A 14819-nucleotide genomic window follows, 5' to 3' on the forward strand; every position below is an offset into this window, starting at 1 on the left:
CATTCGCGTCGGAGTTCGCGCGGAGCGGCGCGTTTCGGCCGCACGGCAGCAAAAGCGAGCTGAGTAGCGCGCGATCGGTCCGCGCGTGTGCCACGAACGGAGGGATCGTACGAGGTGTGCACGCAGTGTGTGTGTGGCGGAAAACCAAGTCGAGGAGGACATCGCGGTGTGTGAGTGCGAGGACACGCGCCGCGACGCGCGCACGAGCAGGTAGTCGAAGGAACGTCAGGTCAGCCAGCCCGAGCGCCACCGGCTTGTTGTCAAGATGGCGTCCAAGGGGAAGCTAGACGACGAGGTCAGTACTCTTTTCCCCGCATTTTGCTGCTTCTTTTCCTCCCCCCTACGACGACGGCCGACCGCGCCTGGACGCGCGAGACGTCGGGCCGAGCCGAGGAGCGCCGGGGGTGTCGGCGACACCGCGCAGCGTTGCACGCGTCGCGATTCCCCCGCGTCGGTCGTTGCCGCCGCCTACTTTCCGAAATGTGCGCCTAACTTCAGCCGAACGAAGCGTCCTGAAGTTGACGTTACGTCGATCGACGTATGCGAGTCGCGCGGCGCTCCTCTTCGGCCGCGTCGTGCAGGACCGTCGCGCTGTCCGGCGTAACCACGCCCTACCTCGATAATCCGTCCGCGGCCGCTGACGGCCGCACTGTAATCCACATCTCGCGTTAAATCTTTCGAGACTCCTTTCCCCCATCTCTCTGCCCCCCAGTCGCCTACTTTCAATTCAGATGCCTGCTTCAGATGAAATGAAGATCGTTCGAGGATCTCGAGCGCGGAGATAGCACCGCGATGCGTATGACGGCGCAATGTCGATAGTCGATTAATCGCGATAGGATCAATCAAGATTCTTCGCGATGAGACTCTACGCGGTGTCACGTTAAGTTGTGTCGGGTTACGACGACGATTAGACCTCGATTCAGAGACGCGTGTCGTGTCGATAAGCCGGTTGATCTCCTTTACGCGCGTAACTAGGCCTACGAAATGATGCAATATGATACGTCAGGCGATACGAGGTATGAGGAATGTGATTGAGAAACATGTATTTTGCAGAAGTAATTCTGTATATTTAATTATATTTATATATATTTATACAGTATATTTAAGTGGTTTGTTCCAAAGCAACATTCTGATCACTACGGTTGCACTCGTTGCCGATAGATAAGAATTATACGTTGTTCGCGCACGATCGTTTGAAAGCTACCGACACCCGTCGATACACTCGAGGACAGCAGACTCGAAATTTTTAAGGCGTGTCTCTCTGATATGTAATCTCTGAATAGCGGTGTCGATAAGTCATCGAATCCGCGAGTAATAAAAGTTACAAAATAGCGAGAGATAAAAACTGATCCCCCCCCCCCCCCCCGAGCGCTTTTCGCGTCGAGCGAACTCCCCGAATATCTGAAACTTCTCTTATGAATATCTATTGCTTCTCCTATGGAGATTTATGCTACACCGCTAATCATATATAAATTATCGTTCACCGGAAAGAATACGTGCCTCCTTTAAATAGATTGACCGCTCGATTAGCGCGATGAACGCTCAAACGATGAAAGGCCAAGAATATTTCCACAGGGATATTTATGCTGACGACAGAAATATCTCTCTCTCTCTCTCCTTTCCTCTCCCGCCGCTGTTCATATTAACGATATTTGTTAGACAAACATTATTTGCTATTATCGAGAATGGCAACGCGACCTTGCAGTCCGAAACGATGTTTGTCGCGCGCGTGTTCCGTTTGAATTATTTACTGTGCGACACGAGAAATCGCGCAGCCGCGCGGTGCGGCTAATTGTCCCGACTACACGTCATCCCACCGATCTATACTCGGCCAGACTCTATACTTTTACAAGTCCGCCTAACTATTCTTGTAAAATCACGTGACGGCGATAAGACTGAGCTAGAGCCAAACGTAACCGCGAATGAATGCAGGAGAAAGCGACGTGAACAGACGTTTCCTCCTCTCTGCGAGTCTTCCTTCTCTAGCCGAGAAGAATGCATGGAATATGCAAGTGACGCATGTCACTTGGAAGAAAATTAGTGTGCGAGCCTTCCGAGAAGCTTTCCTCACTCGAGCAGTCTAGAATGTTCTTCTCCGATATGCAATATTTGTGCAATCGAAAAGTTTTAAGCGATAATAGCGATGAGAGGATTTAAGCTACCTTGTTAAGGAAAATTAATTTAGACTTGACTTTCTACATCTTGAACGTACGTTTTCTGAACGGCGGTATCTTGAAAAGTAGTATGGTAATTTCTCTCAATCAATTATCCGGGAGAGACCATAGCACTTCGTAAACCATGACGAGCACGAGTGGAACTTGTATGACGTCAGGTACACGCGAAGAGCTCTAAATAAACTTAAAATATTGGTTTCTGTCACTTCATGATAGATACTTTCGCGGGAATAGTAACATAAAAAATTTCAGTAGGCAGTAAAGTTTAAAATGGAAATATATTCATAATTATGACGTTTTTCTGTAGAACCTCTTGTTGCAAACACAGCTAACTCAGCGCAGACTAAGTGATAACACAGCTGCGCGACCAGTTGCGAAATTAAAGCGGTTGGCTCTCTCGTATGGCAATCTATCCCGGAATTATCCTATATTATGTACGTTATCATGCTTACATTGAACATTCCATCTTTGCAGAAATAGCGACTCTGCTCGAAAAGTGTGAAACGATACGGCAGAACAATATTATTCATCCGATATTGCATTGTGCACGCGGCTCTCGCGCATATCTCGGCCTCACGACACGAACGCGGATGCTCGCGCTTTTCTCCCTCTTAGTTTAGTAGGTATATATAATTTCGGATCGATGAACTTCCGTTCAACGGGTAGCATTTCCATTTATTACCTCCATTTTTTCACAGTAACTGTAATTTATCCGTGTATCCGCGCCGAGTTGAATACGAATCTCGCTTTTTAATTCCAGCTTTAGTGCTCCCAGCTTGGAAGCGCGATAGGCTGAATGTACACGCGATGAATGATGGTACACTCTGGAAATCGCACGCTAATTTCTGACCATCGACTTTTTAACCGGTTTAGAATTTCGAGTGATTTTTTTCGCAAGAGTTTAATTGTTTGCGAATTGTCTTCACGGTTCCTTTCACCTTTCACTTTCCAGTAGAATTGAATATTCCGACGATCAAATCTAAAATTCAAATTTTTCGAATTTAGGAACGGAATGTAGAATTGAAATTAATTGAAATCTGAGCCTTCAGACTTTGCCATTTCGTTTGTGAAATTGATTCTGAATTTCCCAATCGTTGGTCACTTGAAACTCGTGGACGTTTAGCCCTTCGGAGGCGCGCGAATGACCCGAGAGACAAATTGGTAGGCGTTAAAAGAAGTAATCCGCTGATAAATCCGAAACGGCTCGTCTCCCGTCAATTTTCCCCGATGCGGATTGATGTCAAGGTCATGGCCAGTCGTGCGAACCGGTAGAGAGAAATCCGCGGGAGCAAATGCAGTCCACGGCTGCCGTATACCATCATAAAACCCGTTTCCTCTCTTCTTCCTATCCGACCCTTCGCCACCGCGCGCATTCGATGACGGAATTCGACTTAGGCATGCGTAACGTATTACGCCGAGCGCATAATGGAACGGTTTATGGGATAAACAGTGCAAACGTTAGCGTCTTTAAGGAATCCGATACATATTATCATACAGAAATTCCATGTTGCGTGCACCGCAATTTTTACTATATTTTTGCGTCAAATAAAATGTACCTTATAAACACAACGCAATTCAATTTAATTTATACATAAGCAGCAAATTTAATTCTTGCAGCAAAATTTTGCTCAACAAATTGCATCAGATCTAGCGCAATATATTGCATAGATCTAAAACGGGCTTTATAAACTGGGATAAAAAGATCATGCAAATTTAGTCTTGCATGGTGCGTTGTGCCAATATTCTTCGTAAAGTAACTGCAAGCCCTAGTCTTCAATGCGGTTTCCTTTCTCTTTCTCAATCGCGACGTCGATATATTTTGCTGTGTCAGATTTTTAATATAGAATTTATTTATTTAACGCTATATGTTTGTATATTGTGTGACGGACGGTGGCAATAAAATCTTGAAAAAGTGACAAATTTCGTTCTGTAACGCGTCATAAAAAAATAACGAAAAGCTTGGCTCTAGTAAATGTCACGTAGCTTCGTTTTAGTTGAAATATACGATCATTTGTTTGAAAGCATAAGGTAAAATAATATTCAAACTTTATGTATATTGTGTATCGACGCTACACGAGACGCGCGTTAATTTTCGCTCGTCTCTCATAGAATGCACAGCTGAAAAATCAGCAGACGCACCCTTTGACGATCGATCGCGTGCCAGTTTGTCAGGTCGAGATGCTTTGCGCGTTTGCAGTAAGATGGCGACACGTGGCGTGTAAACAGCCTCATAGATTTTCTGTGATATTCCGATTATTTTTAAGCACCTATATAATAAGTTTTATTACAAAAATTAATAAAGAGACGTATATTTTTTTAATCACATTTGTATTGCAGTTGTTGTGAATAAAACTGCCATATGAGCATGTTCCTAATGACTTTATCAAAAACACAGAAAATAGGATTTTACACTTTCCAATTTTGGTTTCGGTGCAATTCGCGCGATTTCTTTTATCTGAAAATAGCGGAATGTAACGACAAATCTAATAAAATAATTTTAAAAGAGCAAGATTTACTAAATTGTGTAAAATATTAATTTATTATACGAGAATGATGAAATATAATGAAGTCGATCGAGGGAAAAAAAATGTAACGAGGATAAAATGCAAAGAGCACGCAAATGAAAATGTTTATCTTTATTATTTCATAATTATACACAATTTCATGCCTTAAATAAAAAACGCGATTCCGCGAGATTTGGTCGCACTGTCCTCCCTTTCACCTCCAGCATCTTCTCGCCGCGTGCGTCGATCTCGTCTCACCTTCGATGTTAATTCGAACGCCACGGTTCGCGCTGCTTATCGTTGAATTAGCCATTATGTCGTTATTTTAACGAGATGTGTCGATGTGTGTCAGGGGAGCGCGCACACATCTCTCGCGAGTGCTTCTCTCCGTGTCACGCAGCCTCCTCAAGTGCCTCCTCTGGCACGGAGCCATCCTCCTCTTCCCCCTTTCCCTTCTTCTTCACGTTACGCGATCCGCGGTGTCCGACGCGACGTCGTGGAGTTTGCTTATTAATAACTCGTCCGTTCATCGAGTCAGTCGCGTCCGCTTTTTCATCGATGCATCGATACGGTCATTCAATCTGTGCGGATCCGTAACATCCCCGCGACTAATCTTTTCCCAATACAGCTTCCCCGTCTCGCGCAAACTAGATAAAAATTTATGAGGAAATATTTTATTTAGAAATGAAAAATATTACATACTGCATCCTCCCGACCGACTGCGCGCAAAATAATTATTTACTGTCACGTATTATTCCTGGAATACACGACGTGTGCGATTAAATCATCTGCACGCGTGTCTCTTTTCAATTTTCATGCATTTAATGCTTTGTACAGTACTGTACATTTATCTGCATGCAAAAAGGACAAAAAATGTAATATATATTAATAACACGTTAATCTTTTAACGCGTAGGCTAAAGAGGGATAATGCTGTTTGAATCGTTACTTCATTTTTGAGCAAGATATGAAATGAAACGGTACAACAGACGGGTGGATTAATTCTTGGTGTCAGAGTGTTAATGCGGAATGATTAATATCATTAACGTATCTCGCAAGTATATAATGTCAAATAACACATCATAACAATATTTCGCGCTTAATAATAATATATGAACGAATATAACGGGGCTGATGATTTGTACAGATGTAGATAAAGCCCTCAATGGCGGCATCGATCACCGTAATTGCTCAGAGTAGGAATTACCGCGCTTCGAAATTGCTCGGGAATTGGCGATAGTCCCATATTGGTATTAAATTCATTGAGAATAGCACATATTCGACAGGGAAAATATCGCAGGGCAGCGTCGTTAGTCCTCGTATTGTCGTTCTCGCGGTCATTACAATCATTGCACGACTAATTTTCAAGCAGCTTTTAATTAAAGTTAAAGCCATTAACACATCGTACACGTACAGCATTCTCGCGTGTCGGTGTTACGTAATTTTATCAACGGATAAGTTGCTATCGTCCGCTACTCGATCTGCGCGACGTCGTGAAACTGTTGCTCACGGTATTATTGCAGACGTGACGTGACGTGACATGAGAAGGGATAACGTCGCTCGATATCAACCCCCGCGAGTGAGCCCTGCTAGGCGCGGTTCTGTTAACTCTTTGTTAAAATGTATTTTATTTCATCACGCATTCTGGAAACGGATCGAACGTTACCCGTGCATTAAATATGACATACGTTTGTTACATCCATTGGGAAAAATTGACTTTGAAATTACATCTACAGTAATCAAAGTTGCACGATGATTAGAAATAGTGTGACTTGAGGAGCGCTGTTGTTAAAAAACGATGCTTGCATAAAGTATATAAAAAATTATTTTTTATTATTTTTTTTATCCATCATTATGCCATAATAAGCTCTATGGATGGTTTTACTTTTGTCCCAAATCGCACATGTTTCTTCGCGGTACTTGGAGCGGGAAAAGAAATCGTTCACGAGAAATTTGGTTTACTTGAAACTCGAGAAATTGAGGATCGGTCCGATAAAACTACGTCGAGTTATCCGTAATTATGAGTGATTCGATAATCACGTTCATCATTCAAATTACGTTCGGTGATGACGATCGGTGAACGCGTCTCCAAACTCGACGCACGGCACTGCTAGAAATGCATGAGCTGCCGATTGGAAATCGATGTGCATGGACGATGAAACCTTATTATTTCCTGTCCGCGCGGCACAGATCTCGCCGTAGCCGGATGCGCCGTGGCTCGTTCGTTCGTTCGTTCGCAAATGCAGAATTCCTGTGCTTCCGAGGCAAATAAGACGTCCTACTCAACGTCTCTAATCCGGTCCTTCCCTCGTAGTAATCGAGTAATAAACTGGATGAGGTTATTAAAGTAAAATCGCCGACGACGCCGGAAGCGCGCGAGAAAATGACAACTCTCAATTTCAGGCTCTCAAAACGACAAACGAATCGTGTTAGATACCATCTTACGCTCTTGGTAACATTTCGAGAGCTCCTCCTCTGGTCGACAGGCCTTTTCATCGAGCCACTATGTGCAAGAGCAGAGTTTTAGATTTCGCTGGAAAATTGATACTGACTTTACGAGTAAATTACGATGTATCCCAACCAGAATTTCGCGCGAAACAGGATTTCTCGGCAGGGATTTTACATAAAACGGCCTTATATCAAGCTTCATATCAATGAAGCCTCCCTCAGTTCAAGCTATTTAAAGTTTCAAGCTATTCAAAATATTTTAAGTATAAAATGGTTAAAATACAAATTACAACACGCGCACGTTGTATGTGTCTAAACGAAGAGTTCGTTTTTGATATATGTTACCCATCGATTCCGACACTAAAAAATCTATGAATATATTTATGAAATAATATACAACCTACATGTCACATAGCAACATATAAATAAAATAAATTCTCTTATTATTTAAATTTTATAAAAGTATCCTAAAAGAGCTGTTAATATTTAAATAACGATAGAAAAGATTTACTAGAAATTCAATAATTGGGTACTTAACACAAAAATAATTGCAACACGTTTTTCTGTCATTTATTAGTTCTTCCTTGATAAAATCACATTTGGATTTATACCCTTATAAATATCCAACATTTAAGTGATGCGTGGGTGAACAGGGGTTCACCCACGCATCACTTAAATGTTGGATATTATCTATTTAGGGCTAAGGTGTACCTTGACTCTACCGTTTCTTCCAAACGACCCTCTAAATGATCGTTTGCACAGACGTTCGGTAACGTTACGTAACGTCCATCGCGTTACGTAACCATCAGCGACCGAGGACGAGGAGGAGGAGGCAGAGGAAGAGGAAGAGGATAGAAAATGTGAATACTGTCGCTCGCGCCACTCCGAGAAAGCGATCGCACGCAAATCAGCGACGTTAATTAATTATGCAATTTTTCTTAGTGGAGGCGCAATAGCGATCATTTTTCTTATAAGCGTAGTTCATAGCAGTCGAATGGCGACGCGCAAATGAGGTAAAACGTTATGTAAATTAGAATAATGTCGACCGTGCTGTCGCGTCTAACTGCCGCGCACTTATGCGTTATTTGTTAAATCACACAGACACGTAAAACCAGTAGCGATCGATAAACATTCGTTTGCGCTGACACGAGCAACTATGATGATTTATTCTTCGCAGCAGAAGGTGTGATTTCTTCGTAACGATGTCATTTCGGAATTGCCGTATTATTATCGTCGCAATCGTCGCAATAAAGAAAAAAATAGAATACTTGATTAAGAATAATAATCATAATTCATATTTGCAAGCAGTGATAATTATCGTGGATAATTACACACGATTCTAAAAAAGAGCAAAAATAAAGGAATCAGCTGAGAAACGCTTCTCGATATTCATTATTGGTGGCGGTGCGCTTACGTAATAGTTATATAATGCATTATAGTATAGTGCACTATATAGTCTCCTTGCGATATGTATAGTATGCATCTCTCTTTCCAACAATTCATGCCGAACTTCGGGACGTGTTAGATCACTTAATTCCTTCGATTGATCATTTTGGAACATCCTGTACCTAAATCGCCGCGGAATCGAATAAAACTGATCGGAAACACGGTCCTTTCGAGGGTGCAAAGCCCAGAAGGATCTTCAGAAAAAGCCTGATGTATAACGTCTCGCTGTATAAAAATGTCGCGATATCGATAGTTTTTTACTATTCCTGGAGGTATCTCGACTCGCTGTATTCGCACGACGAAACAGCTGACACCTCCGGAAACGCTCCCTCCTGACCTCTTCGCTTCTTTGTGTTCTTTGTCTTCTCTCCCGTTGCGAAAAATATCACTCAGCGTTATTTGCACTCGATCGCATTCGACCGGCATCGCCTCGTTTCCTCCACATTATCGCGTTCCGCATTGTTAAACGAGGCCGACCGCCGTCGATACTCGCTCGCTGATCGCGAGAGATCTCAAGATGAACAAAGGGCGAACATTTCAGAACCTTTATCGTGATTTCGGCGGGATCCACTTATTCGAAGCGAATGGGTTACTGACCGACTGCGGGGTGTAGGATGAGACAACGACTCGAGGAAGGGATCGGTACGTTCGTATGTACGTCGTGTGTGTGTGTGTGTGTGTCGACATGAGGAGGACAAGGGGCAGTTGTGAGGGGCAGAAGGGTGTCAGTGGATAGAGAGGCGGCGTGGTGCGGGAGGGGATAAAGCCCCGCAGTGCGGCGCGGTCGATACAACTACCGCCACCCACCTCCTCCGACGCTTGTTCGGGCACTTCTCGTCTCACCCCGGTCTACCGACTTCTACCCTTTTTTCCTCTTTCTGCCCCGTCTATCCAGCCCTTCCCGTTATCTCCGTATAATTGTGCTTATTCAATTCCATTCGATATTATCGGTCCCGGGTTTTCAGATGACCGCTCCGGAAAATGCTGGTTCGTAGCAATAAGCGCTACCAGCATTGTTCCACCTTCGCTCGACGAAATCGACAAGTCGCCGGGCAGTCCGACAAAGTGCTTGTGTGCCCGCGTCGCAAGTTGTCGTCAAATGTTTCAATGTTTATGCAATGCGCGATATTGCATAGATAAAATTTAATTTACGTTAATTTTTTCTGATTGATTTTATGTCTTCGTTCTATCTAGAATTGCAACTGTTTTCTTCTTTCACTTGATTGCTTAGTCGCCATCGATAAACGTGAGAGAGCTAAACTTGAAGAAGTGTATTATATTGAAAGTGCTTTCGGTCTTCAGATTGCACTTTCGAAGATTGACTTTACTTTTACCGGTTTGGTCGTGAGATCGAAGTCGCGATCTCACGTGCACACTAGATCTTCAAATTTGCGCTGACGTGTAATCACGAGAGTCTGGCTTTAGGTGTACTCATTCGAGTGCGTTCTACTAACGCACACCGACAGTCTCGCGCCCACCCTGTGCCCTCCGTTTCTCCTTCTCTCTTTCCCGTCCATCGTGTTCCGTTTCCTATATAACATTACCGTGCCGTGCCACTAGGGATACGCAACTGAATGACCGTTCTCAACGAGTTAACCGCCGTGTCGTCCCGTGTCGAAATTGCACGCCCACTATCTGACCGTTTCCACGCGACCCACGCGCGCACAGCGTGCGCGCTCTTCCTTTCCGGCGTGCAAAGTACAGCGCGCAAGTGCAGCATGCAAGTGCAACGCGTGAAAGTGCCGCCGGCCTCTTCCGGCCGGCGCGTCGCGACGCCTCGCCGCGCGTATCGACTCTTTTCCTTCTCTCTCGCGCGCGCACGATGCACGTCCGACTTCGGAATCGAATAACGAAGCGCGCATTGCACCCGCGCGACTCCCTCCGTCCTCGGACTCGTTCGCATCGACGATATATTTGTGTATTCCGGACGAAATGTACCGCGGCATCGTCGGCGCCTGAAATGACAGACGTGCGTCGAATAATTTTCACGTTGTCTGGAATAATTTGCCGAGAATGGAAACCAATGGGAATTAACCGCTACTAACTAGATGGAAATCGCTTGCCAGATAGCATCAGTGCCTTTAGCCGCTTGGCCTTTTTCTCAGCAGTGACTTAAAGATAATCTCAGCAATTCGCGTTGAATGTTGAAGTTGTCAACGGTTGCGCGAATGATCAGCAAGTCAGAACTTTCATTTTTGGACTCCCATTTATTTTGGTGAAGATTTGACGAGAAGATGGTCGGTTCCGCCTTAACTCGATTGCATCGATTGCGCTTCGCGCGAGTGAATCATCGGATGGAATTGCCGCGACGCGCTTTTTTGTGGTCCTCCTGTCGCGAGAGGATCGCGAGAAGTCGTCGGTACCGAGAGCGAAGCGGAGTAACGGAGGTAGATTGAACATAATGTGCCTCTTCCTCCGACGCAGATACAGTCACGGTCAACCGCCGCGAACGCTACCGTGCACGCGTGCACGCACGCACGCACACACACCCGGACGCACGTGCGTGCGTACATCGTCTGTACGTGCGTACGCGGCGTGCATCGACGCGCGTTCTTTTAACGAGGTCTACCGACGACGGACGTAAGACATAATCTGCGCGAAGTAACGAGATCACGCGCCGGGATCTCCATCAGCAAAAACGCCCGTTTGGGCGGACAAGAGAACCGGAAGCGTCGGGAAATAAGGATTTAACGGCGTCGTTTCACTCGGCGTAATGCGCGCCGCGTGGTAAATCGCGTCTGTCTTGCGTGGATAAACTTCCTTGGAAATCTGTCCTCGTGCTAATTGCCTCGTGCATTATTATTACGTTTCTTGGATTATCTTTGCCATCTTAAAGTAGCAATTCCTCTCGAATTAAGCCTCTTGTTTTCGCAAATGTTACCGACGCTTTTTGAAAACGTTGCAGATATTTCTCTGGCGAATTATCGTAGATGCGATATTTGAGATCGATAAATGTTCGTCAACATTTGAGATTAAATTTACAAGATCTAGGGTTATTATAGTAGTTGACAACTTTTTCATGCATTCGAATAAATTCTTGCTTTTATGATCTTTCCCTTGGCACACGGTGAGACTTACCCGCATTTTTCCGATAGTTGTTATTCGGGAAACCGCTGTTAGAGTATATCTAGAAGACGATTAGGGTCATTGGTTTTGCCAACCCACCGAGTCTGCTTACCGGAAGCCGCTCCGAATAAAAGCCTTGACCGAGTGTTTGGCGCAAGAAGTTGCTCTCGCGAGATATCTCGGACATTGTCGAATGAAAATTGTCAATAATCGTATTGACATATCTCAAGTAAGGAATCTGTGCAATTTTCCACGAATTTTGTTATTTATCTTTGTCATGTGTGTTATCAGAATTTATGTAACTTAATAAATTTCTTAAATTTATCCATAATTTCTGTGTTGAGTAGGTATACATAAGATTACAGTCAATAAAGGCATGTAAGAAAGAATCTCGTTAAACAATCGAGGATTGACTACATCATTTGTAGTCCGATGATTCATATCGCGTACCAGAATTTTACTGCAAAAATTACAACATCGGAGATTGAGAATGGACAGAAAGGAATGGGAGAAATGGAAAATGGTTTTCCTACCTATTCCCAATTTCGTGTGTATCTCAATTTGTCGAGTGGTAATCTAACGAAGCTGACGATTGCATAGTAGAAAAAGGCGCGCGGTGATCGGACGGGGTTGAAATTTTTTCGCGCAAACTTAAATGTCAGAAGGTAAATCTTAATATCACGTAGAAAATTAAATGCAAATAAGTACCACATTCTTCGTAACCTATATTCAAGCTCAGTCATCTAATTAGATGAATAACATGATATATAATAATTATATCATGTCATTCAGATGGTATATAATATACCAGATTTGAATTTAGATGTCTAATTATTGTACATTAAAGAATGCCGAACTAGAAATCCCTACCACTTTTGTCTGAAACATTCTTTTTCTATTATACATTTTTATTCTATTATATATACCAAAATTATCTACATGTTTCTTTGGGTCTCTAAGTGCTATCGCGTTCCGCGTTCGCCGTCTAGAACGCAATAAGGAAGGTCGCGGGTGGCATCTATATGCGAATTCCTTATCGATGAAACAGTCCGGTGCATTAACTGCTGGGTGCGCGAATTGAAGCTCGCGAGACCGCTAGTCGCCGGTTTACCGGTTCGAACTGGATTCAGCGTACAGACGACGTCCTCGACGGCTCCGTGCAAACACATGGATGAACCAGAACTAACCGGTGACAGCTGTGATCCGTCAAAAAGCAGCGGATCGCCGTCACGCCCGAGAAAGTAAAGCTGTCCGGCTTTGCTCGCGTGTCAAATCAAAAGATCTTGAAACGATTAAAAAAAAAATAAAAAGCGAGCGCGCTGTCACGCGGAATCAAACGGGATTTTGACACATGCCGCGTATATTTGCCAGTAGAGAATCGTAAAAGCTCTCTCACGAATAGCGCTCGGGACAGATAAGCGTGAGTAAAGAACCAACCGTGTGTATTTGTTCGGCGTTCATCGGTGCAAAATGCACGGATCTCTTTGGTATTTTCCGTGTGCTTGAATTGCGGTATCGTTCCTATTGTTTTATGACTCTGACGTCTGTCGATATAAGAAAGTTGGCGAATGTATTTAGATATCTTTCGGCTTAGAGCACGCGCACTCCGAGAATGACCTTTGACAATTAAACTCTCTGAAACGCAATTCTGTGCTTTATTAAGTCTATGTTTTACTCTTCGTTAATTTTGTTCTCTCTCTCTCTCTCTCTCTCTCTCTCTTGTCTAAAGCCTAAACAATTTTTGTTCTGAATGCAGAAAGAGCGATCAAAGTGGATAGATCTATATTATTAATTTCTTATTTCAGTAGTTGCCCTTTCCACATTTTTTCCACATTTTTTCTCGATGAATAAGAATAGCAAAGTGGCCACTCGCCAAATGACGTCACGTCGTTTGCATTGCGTGGGCGCGTTTTTATTTATTGTTCACCGACGCAATTCTCTAGGCAAGTCTTCTGATCCACCGCGACTAATTTTACTGAAGTAACTAATGCTTTGACACTTGGATTGCATCTTTGCAGTGTCGAAAAAAATTAAAATATCCAAGATAATATATATTTAATATACAGGGTGAGGCACCTAAAACAGGCCACCTGAATATCTCGGCTGTTATTGGTGATAGAAAAAAATGTGTCAGACCAAACTTGCATGGTTTCGAGGGACACATAATTTGTTCTAAATAGTTTTTTATTAGGTGGACGCGTAGAGGTCATATGAAGGTCACCTTCGTTTTTTTAAATGGTATGATATGTTTTTTTACGTACCATCTAGTAGAGCGTTTGAAGATGTGCACATTGATCTACGGGTCAAAATCATTCAAGGTCACTGAAGGCTAAAATTTCTAAGTGCTAGAACTTTTTCATTTCTGAGTTTACGGTATTTTCAATAGCAGAGGCAATATAAAGTAAATTATTTTCCCTTGCAGTTGGCCTTCAGTGACCTTGAATGATTTTGACCCGTAGATCAATGTGCGCATCTTCAAACGCTCTACTAGATGGTAGGTACGTAAAAAATCATACCAGTTAAAAAAACGAAGTTGACCTTCATATGACCTCTACGCGTCCACCTAATAAAAAACTATTTAGAACAAATTATGTGTCCCTCGAAACCATGCAAGTTTGGTCTGACATTTTTTTCTATCACCAATAACAGCTGAGATATTCAGGTGGCCTGTTTTAGATGCCTCACCCTGTATATACAATACACCTGATCAGATATATATTTGGACACATATTGTTACGGTACACTGGGTACTTGAACTGATCTTATATACCGATTAGATATCTGCGCGATTAGATTAGGTGTAACGGTTATACAATGAATACCACACAGACACCATTATTATGTTGATGTGTAACATTAAACTACACTTGATAGAAAATAGAACGTCTCACAATCAGTCTTCCATGAATGGCAAGTAACCCGGTAAGCGAACTTGTATCCGCGGTCGGAATATATCGAATTGTAAGTCGAAATGACTTCGAGTATCGCGATTAACAACAGAGAAAAGAATTTAGCAACGCGATTCATTCCCCGATCCCATTCAGCGAGCATTACAACACGCGATCGTGGGCGAGGAATCTATTTCCAAGATCGACGGATCACCACGCCGTCTCCTCGTCGCGTCGCGGCGTCGCGACGCTCCGTTAAACATACGCGCATGTTACGGCATCGTATATTCGTCT

The 14819-nt window shown here is 43.4% G+C and overlaps 1 protein-coding gene across 4 annotated transcripts in view; it reads left to right on the plus strand.

The window, feature by feature from the left end:
- Window positions 1-112: 112 nt before the first annotated feature.
- The window catches only part of LOC105282988 (sodium/potassium-transporting ATPase subunit alpha), a 57924-nt gene continuing 43217 nt past the window's right edge, over window positions 113-14819 (plus strand). For all 4 annotated transcript variants that reach the window (XM_026974979.1, XM_011345352.3, XM_011345351.3 and 1 more), the window contains exon 1: window positions 113-295. In XM_026974979.1, coding sequence (XP_026830780.1) covers window positions 266-295 — 30 coding nt within the window. In that variant the 5' untranslated portion in view covers window positions 113-265. The remainder of the gene's footprint in view (window positions 296-14819) is intronic.

The sequence above is a fragment of the Ooceraea biroi genome, chromosome 14 (assembly GCF_003672135.1).
Source record: "Ooceraea biroi isolate clonal line C1 chromosome 14, Obir_v5.4, whole genome shotgun sequence".
NCBI classification, from domain to species: domain Eukaryota; kingdom Metazoa; phylum Arthropoda; class Insecta; order Hymenoptera; family Formicidae; genus Ooceraea; species Ooceraea biroi.